The 27,739-nt window shown below is 37.4% G+C and overlaps 1 protein-coding gene across 1 annotated transcript; it reads right to left on the bottom strand.

The window, feature by feature from the left end:
- Positions 1-395: 395 nt before the first annotated feature.
- On the bottom strand, positions 396-27,739 carry LOC120633515 (tyrosine-protein kinase receptor torso-like). Its single transcript, XM_039903738.1, has 16 exons — positions 27,429-27,739; positions 15,584-15,644; positions 15,033-15,169; positions 13,327-13,576; positions 12,449-12,525; positions 11,293-11,431; positions 11,047-11,204; positions 10,268-10,385; positions 9,526-9,671; positions 8,381-8,573; positions 7,494-7,659; positions 6,316-6,555; positions 5,205-5,387; positions 3,810-3,947; positions 2,930-3,121; positions 396-2,030 (listed from the first exon to the last, which is right to left on the bottom strand). Exons 1-16 carry the CDS (start codon positions 27,576-27,578, stop codon positions 1,925-1,927), a joined length of 2,454 nt encoding a protein of 817 aa, XP_039759672.1. The 5' UTR covers positions 27,579-27,739; the 3' UTR covers positions 396-1,924.

A 27,739-nucleotide genomic window follows, 5' to 3' on the forward strand; every position in this document is an offset into this window, starting at 1 on the left:
GAACACTTGATCGCTTGGAGATCTGACTTAAATTTCAAAATTATGAAGTTCCTATTTGTATACAACCTCTCCCTCGTGCAGTGCCAATCAATGCGCCAGAGTTTGTTGAAACTGCAAACTTTATTGGAGTAGAAAATGATTGGGATGGCTATATAGGTAACCTACGTTTATAGCCTTCAAAAATCATAGAAATAAATAAAACAACAACAAATACGCAATACTTTCTCATTTCTTTTATTTATGCATATTTAGTAAATTTTTTGAACTATAGATTAATTAATTTAAAAATGAGTTATTTACATGCTTTTAAACAAACCCATTCATTAATTAATTCATTCATTCATACACTTATCCATATAAGGGGAAGCCAAAAAAAAATAATTGGTCCGCTTGAGTCGGCCTTATTGAATTTTGAAAGATGTCACCAAAGCTGCCATTGCATTATCATTCAAACGAAACGTGTATTCACAGCTCAGTCGGTTAGGGATAATTGTTTTGAAATTATTGTAGTATGCATGTTACTTACCTCTGTTATTAGAAGTAAGTAACATGCATAGTGAAAAAATAAAAGCATTTAGTAACAGCCTTGGTTCAGAGGATAACCACTCAGGTTTGCACTCACTTCGGACGTTGTGACACATTTTTATACTTTACTTACACATTTCTCTATACTAAATAGCAGGTCTTAAAAAGTTGTTATAGTTTGAATGGAATTTCATTTAAGTAGGGTTTTTCTTTACATATTATTTCTTGCAGTTTTCATTATATTACTTAGAGAAACAATTTTTAAACCTGTCAATTTATTTCAGGTAGATATAACAATAACGGGTCTTAAAGTAGGGCTGAGCTGGGGTAGGGGGCTTTTTACAACGCTCCCTATAGAAAAGGACAGCCTTACTCTTACATCTGTGGATATATAAATAGATATGTTTAGAGTCACCACAAATTTTCCCATCATATCCATATGCAAATATTTAAAATTGTTATATTTCGTTACTTAACTATTTACATAATATGCATAACTAAATTTCTACAATAACATTACATATTTGAGATCATAGCACTTCATTATTCACTAAATAATAACCTAAGTTTAATGCTAAATAGATGCCGTTGATTTAGGGTCTGTTTTACGTGCATTTGAAACGCGTCAGTTGACATACCAACAAGCTGGAAACACCTACGATATTTAGAGTAATGTTTTTAAGCTCGGTTTGCTAAACTACCTAAATTATGGGCCATTAACATACATACGTGAATAATCTAAAAATAAACGCGTTGATAGATTAGTGGGTAAGGCTTCGGCTTTCCTATCGATCAGATCGAGTTCGAGCCCCGGTACGCAACACTGACATTTCGGCGTTATGTGCGTTTTTAAATAAACATCGTGAGGAAACCTGCATGCCTAAAGTTCTCAGTTATGTTATCAAAGACGTGTGACGTAAACCGATCCGCACTTGGCCAGTAGGCTACGACGTAAACCCTTCTCTTTCTGAGCGGACCCCTGCCCTGTAGTGGGCCGGTGATCGGTTGATGGTGATGATGATATATTCGAAATGCGCTGTCTCGTTTATAACAAGCTGCTTTATTGATATATGTCTATTTCATAAAGTTTTGTTGTGTCTTTATTAATATTGTCAACTTATAAGTATATTTCGCATTCATCTGATGCTTTTTATAATTGTGGCCATCATAGCATGCCTTTCGTAGGGTTGCATACATTTACAAGGTCTCTTAGTTTGCAAAAATGTCCTAGGCAACTTCAAAAAGATATCAAACGTATAAAACACGTTATATTTGAGCGTTCTTCTGATTATGGTTTTCTCACAGTTTTGCATTTTTGGTTAGATACATAAATACGTGGTGTACCTACATCTCTGGTGGCCTTGCAGTTTGTGAACTAAACTTCAGTATCTATTTCGTTTCAAGTTTGTATTAGGGGCGCTGGCTGAGCGGTGTAGTGGTTAGAGAGGGGCCGCTCGTAATTTTTGCCGTTCCGCCATTTGCCTCTGCAAAATACACGTGGTAAGCTAAGGGCAAAAAATATATTAGTTTTATTTATGTACCTAAGTTATGATGCACTTATGTCAAGTGCGTTTTCCTAGAACATATAACACGCGCCATTAAAGAATAAATATGTCTAAAGGTGACAAATATCCTGCTATCTCTTTCGCACAATTTTCTCACGTCCGCGTAGTGTGCGAAAGATATCACAACGGCCGCATTTTTAAATTCTGTTCTTTAATCGCGGATTATACCTATAAGGGCTTAATTTGAAGGTATTTCTAAATAACAAAAAATCTTGCTTGCCTATTAGAAATAGAGCAAGCAAGGCGCTTTATAACAATGATAGGTATATAAACTTCGTGACACTGTAGATTCTTACAAAGCCGGAGTTTAGCAATATGTCTTCCGTGCCCTGTTATTATCACAGTAAAGTGATAACCATTTTTACAGCCTGCATTTGAAGTAGCGTAGTGGATCTATGTTCTAAATCCCACTTACGCATAAAGTCTATGTCCAGCTATGGGATGATCCTTCCGACTGCGCCACTTGTAATATCAGAATAAAATTACGATAGAGTTCAACTCAAGACATACTCGTAGCGGACACCATAACGCCTCTTTTGTCAAGCGTTTGCTGAGAAAGCTCCTAGACTAAGATATTTAAATCCTACCCCCGACGGAAGTCGAGTGCAGCAAATCAGTTACATTTACTTCCCCGTACGCAAAGCACGCGCCACATATATATCGCATAGACGCACGCAAGTTCGTATCTAATCTTACTTATTTTTAAAGTACGTTGCAATATACCTAGTGAAAAGTTCTAAAACCCACAGCTAAAAACTAAACTTTTAATCCATGTCTAAAAGCATTGTTTTTAGAACTAACTACATTACATTACAATGAGAGTAGTGATGAATTTTTACCTCATCAAGTTACGGACGTACTGACTGAGCGGCGCGTTGGGAGTGCCTTCCTCAGGTACCAAGACTGGGAGCGCGAGAGATAGGTAGTGGTCAGCGCTGGCAGTCAACAGCTCGTCCAACGCTATGTGCAGGTCCGAGAACGTTGGTCGGGAGCGCGGCCGATCGTTCCAGCATGACATCATTAATTGGTATCTGCGAGTACAGTTTATCGTATGGGTAAAATCTCTTAGTGGGTCTTTGCATTAAAATCGACTAATATGTCGTCATGGAAAACGGCACGACGCTTTAATGCCGTCATGCCTTTGTTTATGCGCGCGTACCTATTCAACATACTAACTAATAAATATAAAAATTTACAAAAAAATACGAAAAATGTATTAATAGATCGAAATCCCAGGGCGCACCTCTATGTAGGCATGTAAGTTTCCTCACGATGTTTTCCTTCACCGTTGAAGTAAGTGATATTTTAATTACTTAAAATAAGTTTGAAAAAAATAAAGATGCGTGCTGGGAGTCCAACACGGCCCCCTTGAAGTGTAGTTGACCTCTTAACTACTAGGCTATCACCGCTTCATTTAAAAAAATTCAAAATTCAAAATTATGAGCACTTTTGAAACGTCAAGTAGGTAAGTCTGTTTGTACTTTGTAGTAACTCTACCACCGGTTCGGAAGGCAGATTCTACCGATAAAAAACCGGCAAGAAACTCAGCAGTTGCTCTTTTCCAACATCATTTAAAAATAAACAATCATTGTTCTATCTTGTGTAAGATGAAAGCGGAGCGGCTTGCTTCCAGGCAAACTTGTCAATTCTTCAATAAGTCTAAAATCATTACAGAAAAGAATTAAAAACATTTAACAGAAGAAATAAAGTGTAACTCACAGTGGCGCACTACAGTTGAGGGGTCGCGGCATGCGGTATCCTGCGGCGAGGAGACGCGGAAGCCGCGCGGCGCTTACGCCAGCGTACGGGGCCCCTCCCACCGTCACTACCTCCCACATAACAACGCCGAAAGACCATCTGCCAAAATGTCCTAATATTAAATTCACGAAGTTCTTTACAACAAAACATATATAACGTTATTCTTGACCATATTTCTGATTAATGGTACTTCACCACAGTGACTGCTCGACACTGCGTGGTCAAAGATTCTTTCAAGCATCGTCACTACCTCCCTCCCACGTAACCACGTCGAATGAGCATCTGACAACAGTAGGTATTTGAATTTTTTAGTAATCTTAATTTAAAAAAATCTACTTATATACTAAAGATGTTTTTTACTAAAAAAATCTAAGTATGTATTATGAAGTTCAAACAAAATGTAGTAATATTTAATCTATGAAGTTCTTAACAGAAAAAATATAAACGTTATATTTGACCAAATTTCTTACTAAATGGTAAAGAAATTGACTGCAGTGAAACTGCACGACACTGCGATTTCAACGATTCTATAAATTAAACTGAATCTGTCCGCCTATGCTTCTCTCGGGTTTAGAAACTATATTTGCGTTTTTGTTACCTACTTCACTGATTTTATTTGGCACTTACAGCAATTAACTAACTTACAAACGCTTTAGATCTATTCCATATGATGAATTTTCAGAATGATGATTCAAGCTTAAGTCATGCCGTGTTATAAACTATATCCATCCAAAGACAAACAAACAAATAAACTTTTTAGTGACAATAATCGTATAATAAAAATACAACACCACCGCGCCGCACATATACTTAGATTGACTCGCAACATTGTCACGCAGTACCGCTGGAGTGCGGTTTGGCCAAGTCGGGTTCGACTTTACCATAAAGTTCTCAAGAATTTAGCAGATTAAAGAGTAAATATTATTATAACATGCTACAGAATTTCGTTTTCATTACAACGTATTCATACAAAAGACATCAACGAGTGCAGCGAACGTTTTTACTGCACTTGTAGCAACAATTTGCCCAATTTAGCGGTTCTGCATTAGACGTACAATTAAAGAAGTAGATGAGTATTCTACTGTCGATTGTTAATGTAATTTGAGCGCGAAATATGTGATGTCTTAGCCAAGGAAATACCCGTAGCATTTAGAAAAAATACATTTTACTACGTTTTTATTCATTGTTTTTATTAAGTTATCACAAATGTAGAGGTAGAACGCTAATGACCAGGTTTCCTCGGCTTGAAAAAGCTTTAATTCCGAGTTGCACCTCATGTTAGTTTTGCGTTCCGCCATTTTTTCAGATAAAAAGTATATAGCGATATAAGCCTATGATAAAAAAAAAATGTCTTACACATCAGTTTGTGTCGTATAAATGCGATGCGTTAAAGACTCCAAAGCCATCCACTTCACGGGCATCTTGCCGTTGCTCTTCTGCTTGTACTGATTTTCTTGGTAGACGTCTCTCGATAGACCGAAATCAGCTATTTTCAATGTCCTATCTGCTGTAACCAGAATGTTTCTAGCCGCTAGGTCCCTTGAAATAAAGAGGAGAATTCTTTAAATTTATACAATTGTTTAATGACAAGGTTGCTTGGAAGCATCCGCCTCCGCTTTCATCTCTCACAAGATAGAAAAATGAATGTTAAAATGTAAAATGTAAAATTTTGATGTTGGAAAAGAGCAACTGCTGAGTTTCTTGCCGGCTTCTTCTCGGTAGAATCTGCCTTCCGAACCGGTGGTAGAGTCACTACACACGGACAGACTTGACGTTTCAAAAGTGCTTGTATTAGGCCTACTTGAAATAAATGAATTTTGAATTTGAATTTTTGACAAAATGTTCGTGACATGTAAATTTAACAAAACGTACTAGGTATTTTAAAATGTAGGTAATGCAAATTGTGTGAAATCGACCTTTCTAACACAATTGATGATTTTTTAACAATAAGGCTGCTTGGAAGCACGCCGCGCCGCAGTCATCTATCAAAAGATAGACGTTGGAAAAGAGGAATTTTCTGAGTTTCAGTTTCTTCCGTAGGATCTGCTTTTGAACCGAATGTAGAGTCACTACATCAGACAGACTTGATGTTTCTGTAAAAAGATGTTGAAAAGAGCAATCTGCAGAGTTTCTTGCTCTAGTAGAATCTGCCTTCCAAAAAGGTGGGTAGATTCATCAGACAGACTTGAGTTTTTAAAAGTAGTTTTACAGTACTAAGGACTGCATGAAATAAATGAAGTTTTATTTTTATTCGTTTTTTACAAGTAGTATCGTGACAGCTCTCGCTCAGCTAAAATTCATGTACCATTTGTGATTTCGCGGTAAATAGGCCATTTAATAAGGTAATTCGTACTATAAATAATTTGAACGGTAAAAAAACCTAACCTTAACATACATTGTAAATACTATGGCTGTCTGTTACTTGCAGGTAAATTCTATCAATATTGAATATGTGCAAAAAACTGACCTATGAACGACTCGGTTTGAAGCTAAAAACTCCATGCCCATGGCCACTTGCCGGCAAAAAGAAAGAAGGTCAAGCAGAGTCAGCTCTGTGTCGCAGACTCCTTCGAGTTCGTAAAGACGATTCGCAACAAACTTGGATTCGGGTGTGTTTTTAAACTGATCGTAGCGATAGTTGGTGCATTCTTTGTTATTGTTGCTATATTTGGCGTTACGTCTTGACACCATCAGGTCCCATGAACATCTGGAGAAAACAGAAAAGCAAATAATATTAGAACACGGGTGTAATGCGACGTCTTATGTTACGGACGCCTGGATAGATCCCAAGTGTAACAAGGGATTTGAGAGTAATTCCCCAGCTGCGCCAGAGTTTTGCATCTAGAATCCCGAGTGTAGCGAGGGGTTTAGAGGCGCTCAAGACGAAGACAGGATGCACTTAACCTTTACACAGTGACTTCCTTGTTGTCTTACAACAGTGACCCGGATAATTTGTTCTACTATTTATTGGTAAAAAATTATAAACAAAATAAAAACTAAGAAAATTAATATGGTAGTTTTGTGTCAGTGTATGAAGTATAAGCAGCGCGGTGCGGCGGCGTTATCAATTAAATCATCATACATAATTCTGTATGATGATCTGATGATGATGATGATGTTCTGATCTGCTTTACAATTGTAAAGCAGATAAAAAAATTAATTGATAGGTAGGTACTCAATTTGATCGGCTGATTCGTAATTTCTAAATGCAGTTATAATAATTTGTTATCAATGGTAGTAGTAAAATTCAAGTATGCAGAATGTTGTTAATATTTTTTAATAATGTTAGTAGTAAAATTAAATAATCATTTTTAATATTGCTTTGAGTTACTGTAGCTCAGATAGACTAAAGGCTCATGTTGCATGTTGTTAATATTTTTTATCGATGTTAGTAGTAAAATTCAATAATTTTTAATATTGCTTTGAATTACTCAGATAGATTAATAGCCCGTGGATGTTCGACGATAAAAAAAAAACACATCAACGACACATCTGGTTATAAGATTTTTTTGTTTACTACGACCATCTACTGGGATCACAAACCCGTCTAAAACCTCCCGTTGCTGCCCAGATGAGAGAAGCCTCTAGTCCAACAGCGGACTGTAAGAGGCTATTGAGGATGGTGATGAAGGTTTTTTTTGGTACCTGAGATAAGTAAGCAAGTCGCCGCGGCTGCAGTACTCTGCCACGATGAGTGGGCGGCGACCGCTGCAGCAGCCCACCAAGCTCACCACGTGCGGGTGTGCGCCCACGCTCTTCATCAGCTCCATTTCTGCGCGAAAGGAACGGATCTCCTCCAGGGATGGGAAATCTAATTCGTGAGATAAATAATAGTATTTCATAACGGCAATTAAACAATCATAGCAATTAAATCACTTGCTTTGACGCTAAAGGAAAACATTGTGAGGAAATCTGCATGCCATAATGCTCGTAAATGCGTGTAAAGGCTATCCAGTACCTACGCACCAGCGGCGTGCCGGACTGCGGCCAAAACCATGCTCATTCTGAGAGAAGACCCGTGCCCTGTTGTGGGCTGGTAATGCGGTGATAGAAATGATGAAGAAGATTCATAATTTAAACTCTATTCAATTTAATAAATTTAAAATGCTGTAAAAATTTTCGGAACCGACAGGATTTGAACCTGCGACTCTCGGGCAATCGCGGCCTGAGCGCTTTCACCAATTAAGCTACGGCTCTCCAACCGTCGATGCCGAAATTAGTATATGCCTTTCACATCAGTCTTTTAGCGACTGTAGCGTCATCTAGTAGGAAACGTTGCAGTTTCGTTCTACTTTTTCAAAGGTCCATATTACAATGAAACACGTTTGAAACAAGAGATATCACATTAAAAATAAAAAAAAGGCAATGTGTCATCTCTTGTTTCAAACGTGTAATTGTTAATTATATTCATCATCAATTGATAATTCCTCCAAGTGTAGGTAAAAACACTAATAAAAATTATAAAAATATAAACTCTATTCCTTTAAATAAAAAAATAAATTTCGTTAAAAATGCAGAAGGTATGCACACACCTTTAAGCATTTTAACAGCCACGTTTTTGTCAGTTGGCGCCAAGGTGCCTCTTCGAACAACGCCAAAGGCACCTTCTCCTATAACCTCATGTAGCAACAAACGATCCAGACGCACCTCCCATTGGTCCTCGGAACCTGATTCTTGGCTACTCTCGTCTTTCTCAACATCCTCCGGTATTTTCTCTAGTACCCCCTGGTAAACAAGATCAAATCAAACACTATTAGGAGTGTCTATTCTTCCAAGATGGTATTCTTAAAGATTAAACGTCGGAAAGTGTTAGTTATAAGGTGTTTTTCCACGCTCTGACTTTCGAAAAGTGGTGGCATTTGATGTGAGACAAAAAACTGTATTAGTATTCCGATGTTATTCCACGTATATTTATAAAATATCAACCCATTAAGTATCATCATTGTGGCTTCATCCACTTAACTTTCTCAAGATCCTACATCGAACTTTTTTCTTCGAACATCCTACATCCTATATCGAACTTTCGTACTTTTGAAGTTTTCACAAACGAGCACCATTTATCAGTATCAGTGGCGTGCTCTAGGTGTCCCACCAGGATATGTATTAACACATAGACGATATCAAACGTCAAAGACCTCGAGAAAATCGTGTTTCTACAATGAAAGCGCGACTAAGCGAAATTCGCGTACCTATAACGCTGGAAAAAGCCTAAGTTACAGAAAATTTGTTACTAAGATATTCAATCTTTAGAATGTATCTCGAAATATGTAGTTATTTAATCTTTGTCTTCATCCGTAGTCGAAGAATAAATAAGATCCACGACCCGGAAATCTAACTATATTTATTTATTTATTTATTTTGTTAACAATAACATAACTTAACCGCTGATGAATGAAACGATGATCACTGTAAAAATATAAAACTGCGAAACAGTCATAACGCCCACCTCGAAAACTAGTAAAATTACCATTGTTCACTGGATATTTATCAAAAAATCTAAATACATACATACAAAAATATTAAACAAAATAAAGTAAGATAAAAACAATGATTAAATGGGATACCAGCGTGTTGCATACACGCTGATCTTAAATTCGATTACCGGTGAAGTGTTACTGTTGTATTAAAAGTTACTTATAGAAAAACTATATAGTTTCTGATTGTTTGTAAATCTCACCGGAAAATATATTTTAGTAGAATATTTTGAGACCAGTCTCCTGCGCACGTAATGTATAAAAACCAGCAAAGTGCTAACTGTGAGTAGCGCCGCTGCACACATCACGCCTATCATGAGACTGGTGGAAATTGGAATGGTCTCTCGAGCTGCAATCAAAATGTTGGTAAAAACACTTTTGTAAAAGTGTAAACAAAAACATTGTTTAATCTCTTGCTTCAAAAAGAGTCTTTGAACATTAGATCGAAACTGCAACGTTTCCTACTAGATGTCAGTCGAAGACTGGTAAAAGGGACATGTTTTATTTTCTGACTTATGAAAAATGTAGCTGATTAGTAAAGAGCTCATGCCACTGTTGTCGGAGAGTCACATGTTGAATAATTTAAATAACCACTTACTTAGATACCAAAGTCTATGCAACAATACTAACTTGAAATATGCTCATATTCATAGACTCGGCAATTTTAAAACAATCGATAAATAATTTAAATAATATAATAATAAAACTAACTAATAAGTTATATAAAAATTATATTAGAAAAAAACACAAATATTAATAAGAAAAGAAGGCAAAATAGAATAATAGGTGGCACGTAGTTACTTATATAATATGCATAAAAATGTTCAAAATACAAGCAACATTAAATTGCTTTCATTTTTCATTAAACTTTTATATATTTACTTGAAGCCCCGTTGGAAGAAGTTTTCTGTAATTTGTCTTATTGGTACAATAAATAGTTATTACCCGGGAATATGTTCCTCTGAATCGCTACTGCTGGAATTTTGCCAGGAATTCTTGCGACCACCGACACGTTATACAATCCTCGGCCTTTTACGTTTTTGAAATTGACTTCTGTCACGTTCTGGGGATTCAAAAAATGTTCACAATTATCATTAGCTACATCTCTTTTCTCACGTCGCGTTAGTTGGTACTAAAATATTCCCCACCACACCATCCCCTGTCTGAAGGGTTGCAGGCTTCGGATTGCCTCGTATATGGAGGCATATTCAAAGCAATCTGTCACTTTCCGCCTTTGATTCGATTCAGACATGGCATGCAATCAGGCACGTTTCCACTAGCGAAACTAGCGAAAGTCGTGAAAATTCTATGTAAGCCAAGCAACTCCACAATCCGCACTGGGCCAGCGTGGTGGACTACGGCCTTAACCCCTTCTGTGGTGGTAATGGGTTGATATGATAATGATGATGATGACCGGTGCAAACGATATGCGCATACTATTTGCATAGTCTGGCGAATTCTACTCGTCCCGTTACAATCGAGTCGGCAGGTTTTAAGCGAACGATCGCTACGAAGGATTGCCTGTTTAAGGGTCCCTATACAAATTCACTTAAGGTGAGGTTAAACCATTACTTAAAACCCGCGTCGCGTCCCGTGTGCGACCAATTAAAGGAGGGAAGTTTTGTGATTGGTCGAACGCAGGACGCCAGTTTGAACGCCGCTAAAGACGCATATTGGACGGTGCAATCTGGCCTTAAATTTACGTAATTAAATAATTCACTTACGCCTAAAACAACTGTGCTTTGCACGGAGTTTGCACGCAATGTAACATTGTAGTCGTATGGCGCAGGTCGCTGTTTCGCCCACCGCACGTGCACCGACCACAGGTCTGAGTCCACCTCCTTAGATACCACCATGGTCACATTCTCTGGTATTTGTGGCGCTAAAATATAATATTTACGGTTGTGATTTCAAATTCAAATTAATCATAATAATAATATGTGAATATTTTACTCAATAAGTACACTTACGCGGCTCGCAAAGCGGAATTTCTTCACAGGTGGGTGTGTGATATGTTAAATTGGTCATAGAGTATTTTCCTTTCACACGTATCGTGCATGTATCGTTTAGAGGCAACTTTTGTAGTATCACTGAGCGATTGGAAACTGGCTAGAAAATATCATATCAATAATTATAATTAAAGGTGTAACAACTAACTTAAGAGTTTACGCTTATCTAGATATATACAGAGCTTATAGCTGTTTAAGTGTTTCGGGTACCATGCCCATAAAGCGAATGCAAAACCACCACTTCCAATCTGCATCCTTAGGTGCGTTCAATTTTGTTTCTTGCGTGCGAACGATTGGTCATCCGCTGGGCGAAATCTTGAACGCTGCTCTAAGGACGTAGGTTGAACGCGTCGCGACGATACGGCCTCGCCTTAAGCGAACATTTTTACAGACCTGTGATTTGGACGGCATAATATGAAGCTATCTTCTTTTTTCGCGTTACGAAAATAAGATCAGAATAAATTTTGCTAAAAGAAGCAAAAGTTGTGACTGCATATGTGCTTAAACATAAGTTGCTCCCCAATATTAGTAATTTAAATATAATTAATCTCTTGAATTAGTATTAATTGTTTGTTCTTTTTAGATTTTATTAGTAGTTCGTATTACTTTATGTCGCCCATTGTTTCACTTGACTCACTCAATGAAATGTTTTATATATATATGAAAGCTCAATGTGACTAGAAGACGAAATATAATATCTTACGGGCCTATTTTATACCCACACACATATACACATACACATACACACACACTCTACAAGTTTGCATGCAAGCATTAAAAAAAAAAAGAGATTGCGAATATACGAGTATATGTTATAATAAATGATTTCTGAACAATATACAGTTAAATTAGAAAAATTAGCTCAATTTATGTAAGAGAAGAGCGAGACCTCCTGGTACAAGTATATTATATGCTTAAAAGGAGATCTCAGCGTAATAATTAAGATATGAATTTAATTGTTAAAGAAATAAAATTTATTATTATTATTATTTAGTACACACATGATTTTTTTTGCTAATATTTTTACCAAGTAGGTAGTATATAAATACTGAAAAGTATTTTACTTTATTTAGGTAAACCCTTAATGTTCTTAGCTTAAAACAATATGTATACTTACTCCGATCCGTTTGTCGTCCGAATTGCCTAGGACTCCATGAGCGCAATTATTTAATACGTTGAATTTTAAATCTGTAGCTGAAAGCACAATAGTAAAAACATTTAACACATAAAATTCCTAGAATGTTAACCAAAAATTATAGGGTCACGTAAAATGGGCACTCATGGTTTTAGGTGACGGTCGTCTATATATACCATTCGTGGGTCGGTGGGTCCTTGCCATTGTTCTAGTTAACCTCAGTCCTACCCAAGTGTCGGAGGTAACTATAGAGCTTTTCCACCACCAAAAAAAAGGTCCTTGCCATTGGTTTATTAAATTAAATTGAAAATTATAATCCACTCCTAAAGCGATGAAATGGTAGTAAAATATGAAAGTCCTATGTTTTTTAATCTAGATACAATAAAATCTGCAGGAAGTATAATAATTTCAGCTAATTATACTAATATACAATCAGCCCGTATTTATGGATTCAGTGGCGTGCACAGGGAATGCACATAAAGAAGGAAAATGGCATCAAATCCTGCCTTTATGAGTTATAGAAAAAATTTAGAGTAGGCAGTGCTTTTGTGCATGTAACAAGTGCACGCCACTGGATGTGTTATGTATAATACCGGATGAATGTTTGTATGGGTTATTTTACTTATCAGATATTGTAAGAAGACGACGAAGCGGTCAACCATTAGTCACAATAAGTTTTTATCCTTTTTAAAATATAATGGATGAATATCCATCCTGTACCATCATGTATCATATATCATCACTGTTTTTCTTGGCACTATTATTTCTTGGAAAATGTCTACCGTGATAATGATCTTCTTATTTTTTTAAATTATATTTTCTAAAACTCCCGCTACAATACAGCTTGTTGTTTCACTTACGATCACTGGAATTCCACCAAAATTGACCGCTTATATGATAAGAATCCTTTTTGTATGAATCCAATAAAAAAATTAACTTTATATCATATTTCTTCTCAACATGTTTCCACGACTGCAAGATCGGCCCTCTTTTCCATAAGGAAGAAGTACCATCGGAGTTTATTGTAGCTGTCCAGAAGGTATAGCTCTCTGTAGGACTGGGATACAGGTCGTCGGGTTTTTCGTTGTTTTTGATAAGACTATAATATATCTGAAACAATGTTATAAACCACATTAATAACATTGAGAAAAAAAAAATGTAAGAACTTCTTCATCATTTTATCTCCCACACACTCACACACTCATAAGATAGAATAAAGTCTTCTAAATAAATAAAATAAATATACTACGACAATACACACATCGCCATCTAACTCTAAAGTAAGCGTAGCTTGAGTTATGGGTACTAAGATGACTGTTGAATAATTTTATGAATAATATAGGTACATAAATACTTATAGAATACAGATACACACCCAGACACTGTAAAAGATTCATGTTCATCACAGAAACATTTTTCAGTTGTGGGAATCAAACCCACGGCCTTGGACTCGGAAGGCAGGGTTGCTGCCCACTGCGCCGATTGAACCCGTGGTTAGAACTTCGGCTTCCCTTTTGGGTGTACGATGCACCGAGTCGTACCGACCCGGTACCCCTAGCTTTTCGGGGCTACGTGCGCTTTAAGCAATTAAATATCATTTCTATTTTGTCATTTCGTTGAAGAAAACATCTCTCAAATCAACTCAACTCTGAAAAGTTACAGTTAGACTCGGTTCCACCGATAATTACCATTAGGATATCACCGCATCATCATCATCATCATCATCATCATCATCATCATCTTATCAACCATTTACCGGCCCACTGAAGGGCACGGGTCAATTGCTTAAAACGTATTATCTTTATTCATATATATTTCTTGTGTGCGTGTGAATGTCACTGAACTCCTCCTAAACGGCTGGACCGAATTGAATGAATTTTTTGGTATGCGTTTGGCATACCAAACAATGGCACCCTGGATGGTTTAGATTTACAACTCAGCACGTCAGATAGCGCTGGGGTCCGCTAGTATAATATAGTTAAGTTAGAGGTGCGTAATTGGATTCGAACTCGGCACTCCGAAATTGAAGCCGAAGTCATAACCACTGAGCTATAACCGCTACTCTTAACCATTGAGCTATCACCGCTACCCCGCAAAAACAAACTTACCTACGTCTTAACATCCTTTTTTGGGTATGGTGATAAGACCACGCTACTTTCCTTATTTCTAGATGATACCTTGTAGTAGACCTTGGGTCTGTTTATGGAGACGAAAAGTGGACATAGAAATTCCTCCACCAAGATAAATACCTTCGTTTTGTTTACCGTTACCTACCTAACATTTTAAGGTCTGTGAATTTTAGTGCATTGTAAGTTCATAGTAGACCTTAGGTCTGTTTATGGAGCCTAAAAGTTGTAATAGAAACTCCTCCTTTTGTTTGCCGTTGGCTTGATAGTATAAAACTTAATTTACAAAATAGCCAACTGCAGCCAAGCCTTAGAAAGGGTTAAACCACTCTGCAGACGTAACAAGAGAAAAGGAATGCCGCAAGCAAATTAATTGTGTCGGAAGTCTACTGAATATACTCGTAACTAGATTTAAATATTTAAAATTAAGTATTACTTACGACCTCATCACTGTTGTGTTCGTTGAGCAAAGCGACTATTTGCATGTGATTCGACGGGGTCGCTGTTACCGACACCTTGTATTCCCTCCGCTTTTTTATTGTTATATTCGGGGGTTTCCCGTCAGTGTAGTTGTGACCTTAAATTATTTAAATATTTCATTAATTCATCATCGTCATATCAACTCATTACCGGCCCACTACAGGGCACGAGTCTCCTCCCACAATTAGAAGGGGTCCAGGCTGTAGTTCACTACACTGGCCTAGTGCGGATTGGTAGACTTCATACACCTTTGAGAACATTATGAAGAACTCTCAGGCATGCAGGCAAGCGGTAGTAAGTGATATTTTAATTGCTTAAAACGCACATAACTTGGACAAGTTAGATATGCGTGCTGGGATTTTAACTCGGCCTCCTAAAAGTGAAGTCGAAGTGTTGCCAACTAGGCTATCACCGCTTTATTCATGTCTTCATATTAATTATTACTTAGAAAGAAATAAATTGTTTACTTAGGTACGTAATACGTAAAAATGTGTAAGGATTTCATACTCACTTAAAAAGTTCCGTTCACAGAGTTTACGTTCCTCTTGCAGCTTAGGGGTCAGACTTGGATACTGAAAACAGAGAATTTTTCGTTGTCTTTAGAAAAAAGTATCTTATCTTAAGCCTATTAAGGTGTTGAGTGCTGCCAAATGAGGTTGAAAGAAGATTTTAGCTATTAATAATCTATGTAGTTCACCACAACAAAAAAAGATGAAAGATTTTATTTTTTACCAAATTCCTCATTAAAAGACCCTCAGCTATACCCGTTTCAGTAAAATTTACTTGATAGAATAAAATCTTAAAGTCAATCCACAACAAAATTCACAGTAAAGTTGCTTCGTTATTTAGTAAAATTTTGGGATGTAAAATAAAAAAATACTACATATTGTATGTAGTGGTACTGAATTTTTTGGTTATGTTGAATTTTCAAGTATACCTAGTACATAAGCATCTCTAAAATAGTGAAAATGGGCGCTAAATAGTATTTTTTTTTTGATGATGAAGATCGCGTTTTGTTTGCAACGTTCTAAAATCGAATTTGGTTGTTCTAAAATCAAATGTCAAGCAGTTGAGTATTTTTGTGTAGTGGCCATGTCCTAACTGTTTTTCAGTATGTTTATAGACAGTGGTTACAACTCAGACTGAAGCACTGAGCACAGGTAAGATATTAAGGCAGTAAGGAAACTAACGCACACACACACAAATGCACACAACGACGAGGCCCTAAAGCTATCGCATGATTGTTTGTAATCGAGGGATCTAGCTTTGGGGCCTTCTGGGAACTTATCTATAAGCTTAGTTTTGATACAAATAGTACTTTGAAATATATGAGACAACTCAAAGACATCAACTGTACCGAATTGATTCATAACTATATCATCAATTAAATTATGTCGATCAAGCCGTATTTTTCGACTCTCACATATTTTGTACGCAAGTACGAGTAAATAGCTGCTTAAATTGAATAATTTTTACACGTAGCGGTACCAAGGTATTATAACGGTGCTATAATTTATTGTTCACGAGCAATTGAATTAACTTTTCCCTCGCCTTTATCCTTTTTTATGTGTCCCGGAATGGATCCGTCCCAATCGAAAAAGACAATAACGTAAACATTTGCAAACCCTTTAACCGTTTCGGGTACAGTTTTTTTTTTTAAATTTTATACAAATAAGCCCTTGACTGCAACCTCACCTGCTGATAAACGGAGATGCAGTTTAAGTAACGGGCTGACATTTTTGGGTATTGCCTTTTACGGTTTCTACGTGAAGTTGTACCGGAACGCAAAATCACTAAGCGGTATGTCTTCGTCAGTGGGTGGTAATTAGCCACCAGTAGCGTGCATAGATGGTATGCAGATGATATAAAATCAAGAACATCTCCAGTACGAGTTATAAATACTTAAGGGTAGGCTTTTCAACTCTTACAATGCCTATCCTTAGTGGCGTGCACAACATTATTGACCAGGGTAGGTTTGAAAATGGCACAAAATGGAAAAATCCTCTTCCTATTCGAGTTATATGAAATTTTAAGGGTAGGCCTGTAGCCCACTGATAGCCACGGTCAAAGCCTCCCAGACAAAGCTTGTATCACAGCTTAAAATACTACATATAGCTTTGAAGAATGCAACTATAGCTATCCTGGTGCACTGATGGCAACTGTGTTATCCAAGCGACGGAAATCGAATAGTCCTCTAGGCCGTCACTTGCAGTGTGCTGCCCGAGCGCTTACGAGCGTGAAGTGCTAGCATAAGGTTGCAGTTTGCGAGCGTAAAGCCGAGCAGAGGACGCTATGGGAGTTTCGCTGATACCAATCATTAATGTCTCCTATCGCATTGGGCCTAAGGTCTATAGTCTAAGCACTAAAGGCTACGAACAGTGCGTGTTGCCAGTGATGTTACGGATCTGAAACTTGTTGGCTTACTATAGGGCTCATTAGAAGGCTTAAAGCTGAAGTGGCAAAGTGCCCCACTTAGCTCGGAGAACCGATAGACGTTGGGTTCCCAAGTTGCTGGAACGGTGACATCGCACAGGTAAACGCAGCCTTGGTCGGCCCGCAATGAGGTGGACAGACGACATCATACGAGTCGCTGGGAACTGATGGAAACAAGCGGCCCGGGACCATGGATTTTGTATATCGCTACAAGTCAATCGGTTGAGGTGATGATGACGATATCATGTAATGTCATTGAGGCAGTAGGAATGGCTGTAGCTTTAATTCCAGTTTCATCTCTGAGATATTGTTGTTCGTAAACAGTACCCAATCGGGCTAGCATGGGCACCACGAGATAATTATGTGTACCAAATCATTGTCTCGTCTTCAGAAAAAATACGAGTAACTCTGCATGCTAGCCCTACAGGCGATCGACTGCGGCCATCTTGTAATTGGTGGCACGCTGGACGCAAACTTTATCGCTGCCAAGGACGCAGTCAAGACACCACAGTTTGGAGGGCTTACTCATACTGTTTACGAAAGATGCCGTAAAATTTTGCGCAGATTTGACTCATTGGACATTGGTAAGGTTAATAGCCTGTTTACTAAACATTCACACTAAAATATTCCGTTTATAACTTCCTATTTCCCATGACCCGAGATCAGGTTTTGAAACGAGAAGTAGGTACTGCGATTCATAATACCCGTTTCAGCTGAATTTGGGTCATACTAATAATATTAGGTAGATCAAAAAGACCAAGTTGATATTTCGTCCGCAGCATATTTTTAAGTTGTGCATTCTTGTAAATGTATCAATTAAGTTTTGTTTACGTGTATACTCCCTAATTTTTTTATCTCGCGATAAAATTTAAGTCTCATGTCCGATTGGAATAAATTAAAAAGTATATTACTGCTATAAATGATAAAACTTTTTATTTTAATAAGTGTTCATACTACGATGATGATAATGCACCCAACCACTTCTGTTTCTAACGGCGAGCTAAAAAAAATTTAGAACTTATTAGAAGCTGCTATTGCGACGATAGTTAGATATATTCCCCCCCTGCGGAATTTCTTAGGTAATAATGAGTACTTTAATTATGTACTTAGTACATATTTTTAATGAATCATGAATAGTTTTTTCAGCGCACTCCAAGTATTAAATTTTGCTACTTTGGGAAGCAATTTTATTAAGGATCTCCAATTTTTTTTAATAAATTATAGCCTGATAGCTTATCTTTCCTTTGGCGAAGAAATGGTTAAAATTGGTCCAATACTTTCGTAGCCTATTGGGTACAAACAAACAAAAAAAAAACTTTCCTTTTTATTATATTAGTATACAGTATTTATGGATGATTATTAAGTAAAATCAATACAGGTACGCCAAATTCTAAAGATCGTTTTACTTCAGGTTTGATAAAAGAAAAATCCAAGCATATCCTTCTGTTGCCCACTGGGTTACTCGAAGCTATCTCATTATTAAATAAACTATGATTTTTCGGAGCAATTAAATGCAGACAGTTCTTGTTAAGTACTTGGTTCGATTTAAATATTGTACGACTCGCATCAGAACGCCTTTATTACAGTGTGATTCAGTTTGATTTACTGATAAAATGAATTGAATTTGATCGAGGCTGACGACTGTAAAAAAAAGACGGTTATTCTAGGTCAAACTGCCTTCTTCAAAAGAACTTATTCATCAAAGAATTGTTGCCTTTTGTGAATTTTAAATTAAAGGTTTTGTAAGGAATCCTCTTGGATAGCTCTCGCGGGAAGACGATGTGGATTTTCTCCCACTGCTTTCCGAGCATTGGCGCACGAGTGGAAATAATATCCATATAAATAATATATCGATATATCCATATACAACATTCATATTTAGGTTATGGAGGGTTGATTCTAAACGAAACACTACTTTACGACGGTCTGTGTATTTTAAATGATTAAAATGATGTACAATGATTCATAATAACGGTATGCGTTGGGGTCGCAGCAGTTTTAGCGTCCCCAAATGTACGTGTCGTAGAGTTGCACTTTGCTGCTCTTTCGGGCACGCTTGCAGCGCGGGACTGACTGTGGCATGGTGATTATAGAGGGCCCTCTTAACAATTTTTCACAAAACAGCTAAAAAAATCTCAGATTATCCGTGCCAGGGACTGCAGGACAGCTCTCACTAAAAAGATCAGCGAGCACACCTCACCACATACACCACATAATTACAAAAGCTACGCGCATCTTCAACAAACTATCACTTTACTGCCGATCCACGTGGGGAGCACACCCAGAGAACGTACGCACGCTCTACTTACACGTCGTTCAGCCCATCGTCACGTACGCCGCCGGCGTGTGGGGGCATGTTGTTCGTAAGAAAGGCGTTAAAAGCAGACTCCTCAGCATGCAACGTGGCTTTGCTATTAGAGCCCTCAGAAGCTTTCGAACCGTGTCCACCTCCGCCGCGTTGGCCCTCGCCCGTTTTATGCCACTCGACCTCAAGGTGCGAGAGGTGTGCCTTATCGAGAACACTAGATTGACTGGCGCGACAGAGTATCTCCCAGATGACATAAGTCTTGAAAGACCTACACCTCCCCGCCTTATGCTTCACCCTGCTGAACGTCTTACGTTCCCGGCGCAGTTCCTGGTGAGCCAAGATGAGGTGGAGCGGTACCAATCCGAGCTACCGACGCATGCAAACCATATATTCACGGATGGCAGTAAGCAAGAAGACGGCACAGTCGGGGCAGCCTTCGTCAGCTACTGCCGGGGACGCATAGTCGCCAACAGGAAGTACAAGCTGCACAATTGCTGTTCGGTTTTCCAGGCCGAGCTCTTTGTCTTACTGCGCGCTTGCTGATGGGCTGCCACACTCTGCGACACCCATACTTATATCTACACAGACTCCCGCTCCGCCATAAAAGCCATCCAGGATCGCAGCAATACACACCCTCTGGTCGCGGACATCCATCGAACAGTGCATGCGAGCTCTGGAACCGTACAATTTGCTTGGGTCCGGAGTCACGTGGGCATAGAAGGTAACGAGGCGGCCGATGCCGCAGCCAAAAACGCGGCCGGTCTCCACAAGGCCCCGGCTTACTGTCACTACCCGATATCTTTTGTGAGACATAACATAAGAAAGGAAAATCAAAATACTTGGCAGAGCCGATATGAGAGCGAGGCGCAGGGGCAGCACACTAAGCGACAGCTGCCTACTATCATGGACATCCGCGAGCTCTTCAAGCTCACGGATATCTCGTTCACTCTCACGCAGGCTCTCACTGGACACGCATACAACAAACACTACCTACACCGCTTCCACATCACCACTGACGATAAGTGCCCTTGTGACAACTCCACCAGCCAAACCCTTGACCATCTATTTCGGGAATGTCCCCGCTTCGGAAATCTCCGCCTGGATCCTTTGCGGGCACCTTGGGGTGTCCCCCTATGAGCTGCGCTCTCTGATGCGAAAAAGATCTGCCTTGCAATCTTACACCGACATGGTAAACTCCATCCTGAGTGACCTCAAGAAATTCAACAATACTTAGTAGATTGAAAATTTTTAGTAATAATTATTATAAGTGTGTAAATTTTATAGTTTTAGTTTATCTATGTGTATAGGAAGAACAGCCTGGCCGATGTATCAAATCGCAGAAGCAGGGCTGTACTTTTCTTTTTCAAAAATTGTATCTTACGAAACTGTTAATTATAAGCATATAAAATAAGATAATGTAAGAAAACTAAATTAATAAAAAAAAAAAAAAAATACTCTAACACCATCTATTCCCAAAATAAGCGCAGCTTGTGTTATGATGTACTTAGATGACTGTTGAATATTTTTATGAATAACTAGCTGTTGCCCGCGACTTCGCCTACGTTTGATTTTGTTTTTTGATGTGGCATTCAATTGACATTCAAGTATTCAGTATCGCTAAGCCTTAAATGAGGGGTTTGCTGTTGTCCGCTGAGGAGTTCTGTCCTCTATCTCCAACTACATTCATCAGATCTGCACTAAGATTGGCAAAATTAAACACATATTATTTACTTCTAACACTTCCAAGAATATATGTACAAAGTTTCATTAGGATCGGTTAAGTCGTTTTTGCGTGAAAGCGTAACAACCAAACTTACATTGACATTTATAATATTAGTAGGGATGTACATAAATACTTATATAATATGCATATAAACACGCAGACAGTGAAAAACATTCATGTTCATCACACAATCATTTTCCAGTTGTGGGAATCGAACCCACGGCATGGATTCTGAAAGCTGGGTCGCTGCCCACTGCGCCAATCGGCCGTCAGAACTTACTACCGTTACGTAATATTAACTTACTACCTATCTACTTGCTGACAACGAGCTACGACTGATAAAAACTATTAGACATGTTCCGTTAATAACTTTTTAGTACCTATTGTCGCCATTACTGTTATCAACGATGTTAGCCAACCGGTAAGTTGATAAAAAGTACAAGAAGTCTATAAATATTGCTTTGCTTTCGCAAAAGAAGTTAAAGAAAGTTAAACTAATGTGTAATAAGTAAACTGTAGGTATCTGCTACCTACTTACGGAATAACTAATTCGACATAGGTATTGGAGTATAATCCTGAATTTAATTCGTACACCTTAGCGTAATACTTATTATACGAATATAAAAAAAATCTTCAGAACGTTTGTTTTTTTTCTAGTTAGTATTTCTTATATTAAAGGCCTGTTTCATCTGGCAAATTTTGGACAGCGTAAACGTAAGTTTTGTTACTTTCTTTCTTTATATGAAGTGCCAAGGACAAAATTTGTGAATAAGGTATCCGACACCTATCAAAAGGTGGTGAAAATGTAAGTGCTTATACAATAATTATTGCTTAAAAAATAATTTAGATTTTTTAATATTCGTTTTCTTTTTTTTTGTATACTTTTAAAGGGCTATCTGCCAGTAAAATGTCGAAACCGTTCCAATAAATTATCAGACTAAAAAAACGGTGAGTTATTTCAAAAACACTCACAGAAACTTTAGTTTTATTTATATATATATATATATATACACATATATATATATATACACATATATATATATATATATATATACAGATATATAATATATATATATATATATATATGTAAGTTGTGTGTAAGTAATGGTGTTTATAAACAGGCGTTTCGAAGTATTATACAGCTAATGAATAAGCATTATATCTATTTTTTTGTTATAAGGAAGTAATCTGAATTATTTAGCATGAAGAACGTAACCTTTATCTATCATAGCGGACACTGACCCCAAAGCATTTAGTTTTAATAAGGAAATCTTTACACAATAGTTTGTTTCATTGTTGATTATTGAAGCGGTGATATCCCACTGGCTACGACTTTGGCTTCACTTTCGGGGGGCCTAAATCTAAATCCCAACAACGCCACTTCTAACTTTTCTAAGTTATGTGCGTTTTAAGTTATTAAAATACATAAAATAATAAATAAGTACACTACGACAATACACACATCGCCACCTAGCCCCAAAGTAAGCGTAGCTTGTGTTTTGGGTACTAAGATGACTGATGAATATTTTTATGAATAATATACATAAATACTTAGAATATACATATAAACACCCAGACACTGAAAAACATTCATGCTCATCACACAAACATTTTCCAGTTGTGGGAATCGAACCCACGGCCTTGGACTCAGAAAGCAGGGCGCTGCCCACAGCGCCAATCGGCCGTCAAAATATCACTTGCTTCAACGGTGAAGGAAAACATCGTGAGGAAACCTGCATGCCTGACAGCTCTCCATAATGTTCTCAATGCGTGAAGTCCAGCAATCCGCACTGGGCCAGCGCGGTGGACTACAGCCTAAACCCTTCTCAAATCTCATAGTGGGAGGAGACCCGTGCCCTGTAGTGGGCGGTGATGGGTTGTTATTATGATGATGGTAGTTGATTAAGAAAATACTTTGTTTGTGGTATTATAAGTAGATGAAACTTAATTGTTTATTTATTTATTTATACTCTTTATATGTACACCACTCAGAAAAATGAGACAAAAAAAGAACAAACACATGAAGAATGAAGCAGGATACAAAAGGCGGCCTTATCGCTAAGTTAAGCTAAGGTAAGTAAGCTATTGATGTACCTATTTTAAAATTTAAACTAAAATTAAAATTACAAAGCCACAAGTGGTTAAGGCCTTCTCTTACTCCTGACCCCAATGTCGTTCCCCTGAAGAGAACTGTCCTTTATGACCCGGCCGATCGAATTCAAACTAATTCCTTGACCAACATACCCAAACTTTCCCAAGGTCATCCTTAGTCGAGGCCCGAGCCTTAAAAGAGGCGTCATACAGTTGATATTACTTCGATGTTGTCGAGCCCTGGGCCCATCTCCTTGCCCTTTAACAGGTACCGGGGGTTGAAAAGAGATAGCACCCCCGTTCTTCTTAAACTTAAGAGCTCTAAGCTCTTAACCTTCTCTATCCATGGCCCTCATCTTAACCCCTTTGTGCCCACCCAAACAAAATTGTTTTTCAGTCTGGATGTTTATCTGTATTAGTAAGTATTTATGTATTCTATATTCAAAAATATTCATCAGCTATTTTTGTACTCATAACAAAAGCTCCGCTTACTTTTACGATGGCGATGTTTTAATAGGTTGGGGAAAAAGTATTTTCGCATTATAGTATGTACGAACTTGTAATAAAATCTCTTTGGCTATACTATTTGTATCTGGCTGGATTTGGTATCATTAGAAGTTTAAATTTTGAAGAAGATAATTCCAAATGAGGAAAATGTGTGATTTTTATTTGTATTTCGTATTGTGAAGATCGGTGATATATTGTCGCGGTAAATTAATTATTTATTTTCCAATATATAAATGGGCGGCATACTTTAATTTTTACGCCGTTGTAAAGTGAATATGTAATAATTAATTCTTATATTAGCATATTCATTTGCGACTCGGTTTTAGAACTTTCATTTTATGTATTGATCGTAAGGACAACAACATCGTTAGTTGTTTCATATTTTATAATATTGATTATGATAATCTTGATATCGGCTGGGAATTTGTACACGGTGGGTGATAATAAGCAAAGGTGACCGCGAGTGTAGCAGAGGGGATACGTTTATTAAAGTACTTAAACATCATGCGCTACCTACCTATGATATTTTAGCACTATCAATGATTTGGGCCACGATAGTCAATCTTCAGACAGATTTTCCAACTACGCGGGATATTAAATTGCACAAGTGTGTGCGGGCAAACACAGGTGCACTTTCTATCCCCTTACTCTCATAGTCCGATGGGACGGTGGATCCGACACGAGCGTAAAGAGATCAAGCGCAAGACTGACAGCTCAACGGGGCTAGGCGAACATGCTAGACGAACGAGGCAATTTTAAATGCTAGTGTAAATGTGAAAGTGTAATGTGGGTTTCTCGTTTTACCAGGTTTATTATGAGTTGAGATTACTTGCACGAGGTGGTTTAATTACTCGATATCATCATCATCACCATCATGATTCAGGTTATAAATATACTACGACAATAAACACATCGGCATCTAGTCCTAAAGTAAGCGTAGCTTGTGTTATGGGTACGAAGATAACTGATGAATAATTTTTACGAATAATATACATAAATACTTATAATAATATATAGATAAACACCCAGACACTGAAAAACATTCATGTTCATCACACAAATATTATCCAGTTGTGGGAATCGAACCCACGGCCTTGGACTCAGAAAGCAGGGTCGCTGCCCACTGCACCAATCGGCCGTCAAATATTGATTATAAACTACATACTATATATATACGTTTTTTTTTCCTGTATATTTTTTTAAATTTATATAATTTAATTTACTGTATTTAATTTGTGTCATTGGTGTTAACCGTACTTATTGAATTAAAAAAAAAATAATAATGAAGCACAAGCTATGCTTGCTTTGGGGCTAGATTTCAAGCTAGATTCTGTGTAAATTTATTTATTTATTTTGTGTGGCGTGCACGGGGTTTTTGACCGCATAAAGAAGAAGATGGCACGAATCGGAAAAATTATTCTCGTTTATGTGACATACAAAAATTTTAGGGTGCTTTTGTACTTGTATGAAGTGCACGTGGCGTGCGTGCACTGCTATACTAAAAGTGCAGGCGGCATTGTCTGCTATACCATTTGCATGATCTGTATCCCTATTTCCCCAATAATGTTCTACATGCTAAAGCGTTCATGCGTGGAGAGGTTATTTTTATAACAGAACCATAGTTTAGCTCTATTCTATAAGAACTATGTATTTTTCCGGTATAAAAGGACATTCACTCTGATTACTGCTTGCGCCGCCCCTCGTAGCCTGCCCGGGCCATGGCCCTTTTGGCCCTAGGGTAAAGACGTCCATCATCATCATATCGACCCATTACCAGCCTACTACAGGGCACGGTTCTCCTCCCGCAATGATTGGTGGACTCCACATTCCTTTGAGAACATTATGTAGAACTCTCAGGCATGCAGGTTTCTTCACGATGTTTTACTTCACCGTCGAAGCAAGTTATATTTTAATTACTTAACACGCACATTACTTAGAAAAGTTAGAGGTGCGTGCGTGATTCGAACTCGGCCTCTCGAAAGTGCCGGCCCCTATCACAGCTTCAAAGAACGCCCATGCCTATGTTTAAGTTTAATCTCATTAAGGAGTACCTACTGATCACTTTGAGAAGCGTGCATACAATTTTATTAACGTTATAATGGCGTGGCGATGGCGACAGCAATACTTCTAAACGTAAAACTAAAGCGAAAAGCTTCATTGTTGCTTAATTTGTGTGCAATAAAGTGTATATAAATGTCGTTCTATCTAAAAGGGTTCCAAACGCGATGAGATACGCGTATCTATTCTAGATTATCTCTATTACCGTATCTTTAAATATAACATTATGAAAATTGTATAATAGATTATCATCCTCGTGGGTATAGTGGTTCTAGCGTGTTCGTTTGTGGATAATTATGTCCGGGGTTCAACTCTTCGGTCGGGCCAATTTTTTCAGATCTTGCATTTTCTTATCAAGAAGTTTTAGTGGCGTTGTCCACCCTCTGAGAACATTTTATAAAAGCCAGTCCCTTCTAATAATAATTTAATTTTGGTAAACTTATGCAATTCTGAGAAACTCTGAAAGTTTGGAGTGATAGTTAAACAATAGTAAATTTGCTCAAAATTTTAGATTAACTGAAATTCACCCAATTTGTTAATTTCAATTTATTATCGTCATTATTCTTTTCAGACTTTTAATATCTCTTCCTTCGTACGAGGGAGGTAATAGGAGCATAGCCCTATATATAATAACAGGGACCGACGGCTTTACGTGCTAGGCAAGGGGTTGAAACCGCCAATTTCCTGACTCAAGGCTAAAAAATCTAATAAATATCTCATATAATTTTTCCCAGGTTTCGACCCTAGGACCTCGTGATCCGTAGTTGAAATTGCTAACCTTTTGACCAACGAGGCAGTTATGTAAATTAAATGTTACATGATTCTTAAATACATAGCAGTTATGTTGAAATAACCATGCGGTAGGTACCATGCGGTCTTAGCAAAATATAATTTGATGTATCGATAAATAGTTAGAAACTTTTTTTTAATTTTAATTTATAAATTATTTTAGTTTCAGTTAAAGTTTCATGAAAAGGATTTTTTGTAGGGTTAAACTAATACATTTGGCTTAATGTTTTTTTTCAACGCTGAGTGAAATTTTTAACGGAGGTTATAGAGAAATAACATATTCTACTTAGAACCAGAAATATTATATTAATAAATATGAAAATGTACTGTTAATAGTTTATATTTAGATAGTATAGGTTTTAAGTAATTTGTTTCAAAATAAGTTTGCATAGAGATATTTAAAGATAATAATAAAGTTTATGTAACAATTATTTTTGGAAGACTTACCCATTCATTAGGAAATAAATCTTTGCACACAAAATGCGCAAGGTTTTTCATCTGTTTTATCGATGCCGGTAACTCTTGAAGTAATTCTTCAGTGCTCAGTACGCTAACATTTGACCATAGCATAAAAAAAAATACAATTTCCCTACTCATTTTCACAGTAAAATACAAATATTCACTTAATTTTCATAGATCGATATTAACGTCTTTATTTATCTCGTAATGCGTTACTTATAGAATTCCAATGTGCTATTTTATATATAGTTAATTCCGTATAGTTTGTAAGTAATACTCAAGAAAATTTTCAGCGCTCG

This window comes from Pararge aegeria, chromosome 21 (genome assembly GCF_905163445.1).
Source record: "Pararge aegeria chromosome 21, ilParAegt1.1, whole genome shotgun sequence".
In the NCBI taxonomy this organism is placed as follows: domain Eukaryota; kingdom Metazoa; phylum Arthropoda; class Insecta; order Lepidoptera; family Nymphalidae; genus Pararge; species Pararge aegeria.

Bases quoted from the DNA above. Each gene is read 5' to 3' on its own strand.
- LOC120633515 (XM_039903738.1), bottom strand. From the start codon at position 27,578: ATGAGTAGGGAAATTGTATTTTTTTTTATGCTATGGTCAAATGTTAGC. The intron at 15,170-15,583 runs GTGAGTATGAAA...AAATAATTTAAG, and splicing joins CTGTGAACGGAACTTTTTAA to GTCACAACTACACTGACGGG. The intron at 13,577-15,032 runs GTAAGTAATACT...ACATTGTTTCAG, and splicing joins AACACAACAGTGATGAGGTC to ATATATTATAGTCTTATCAA.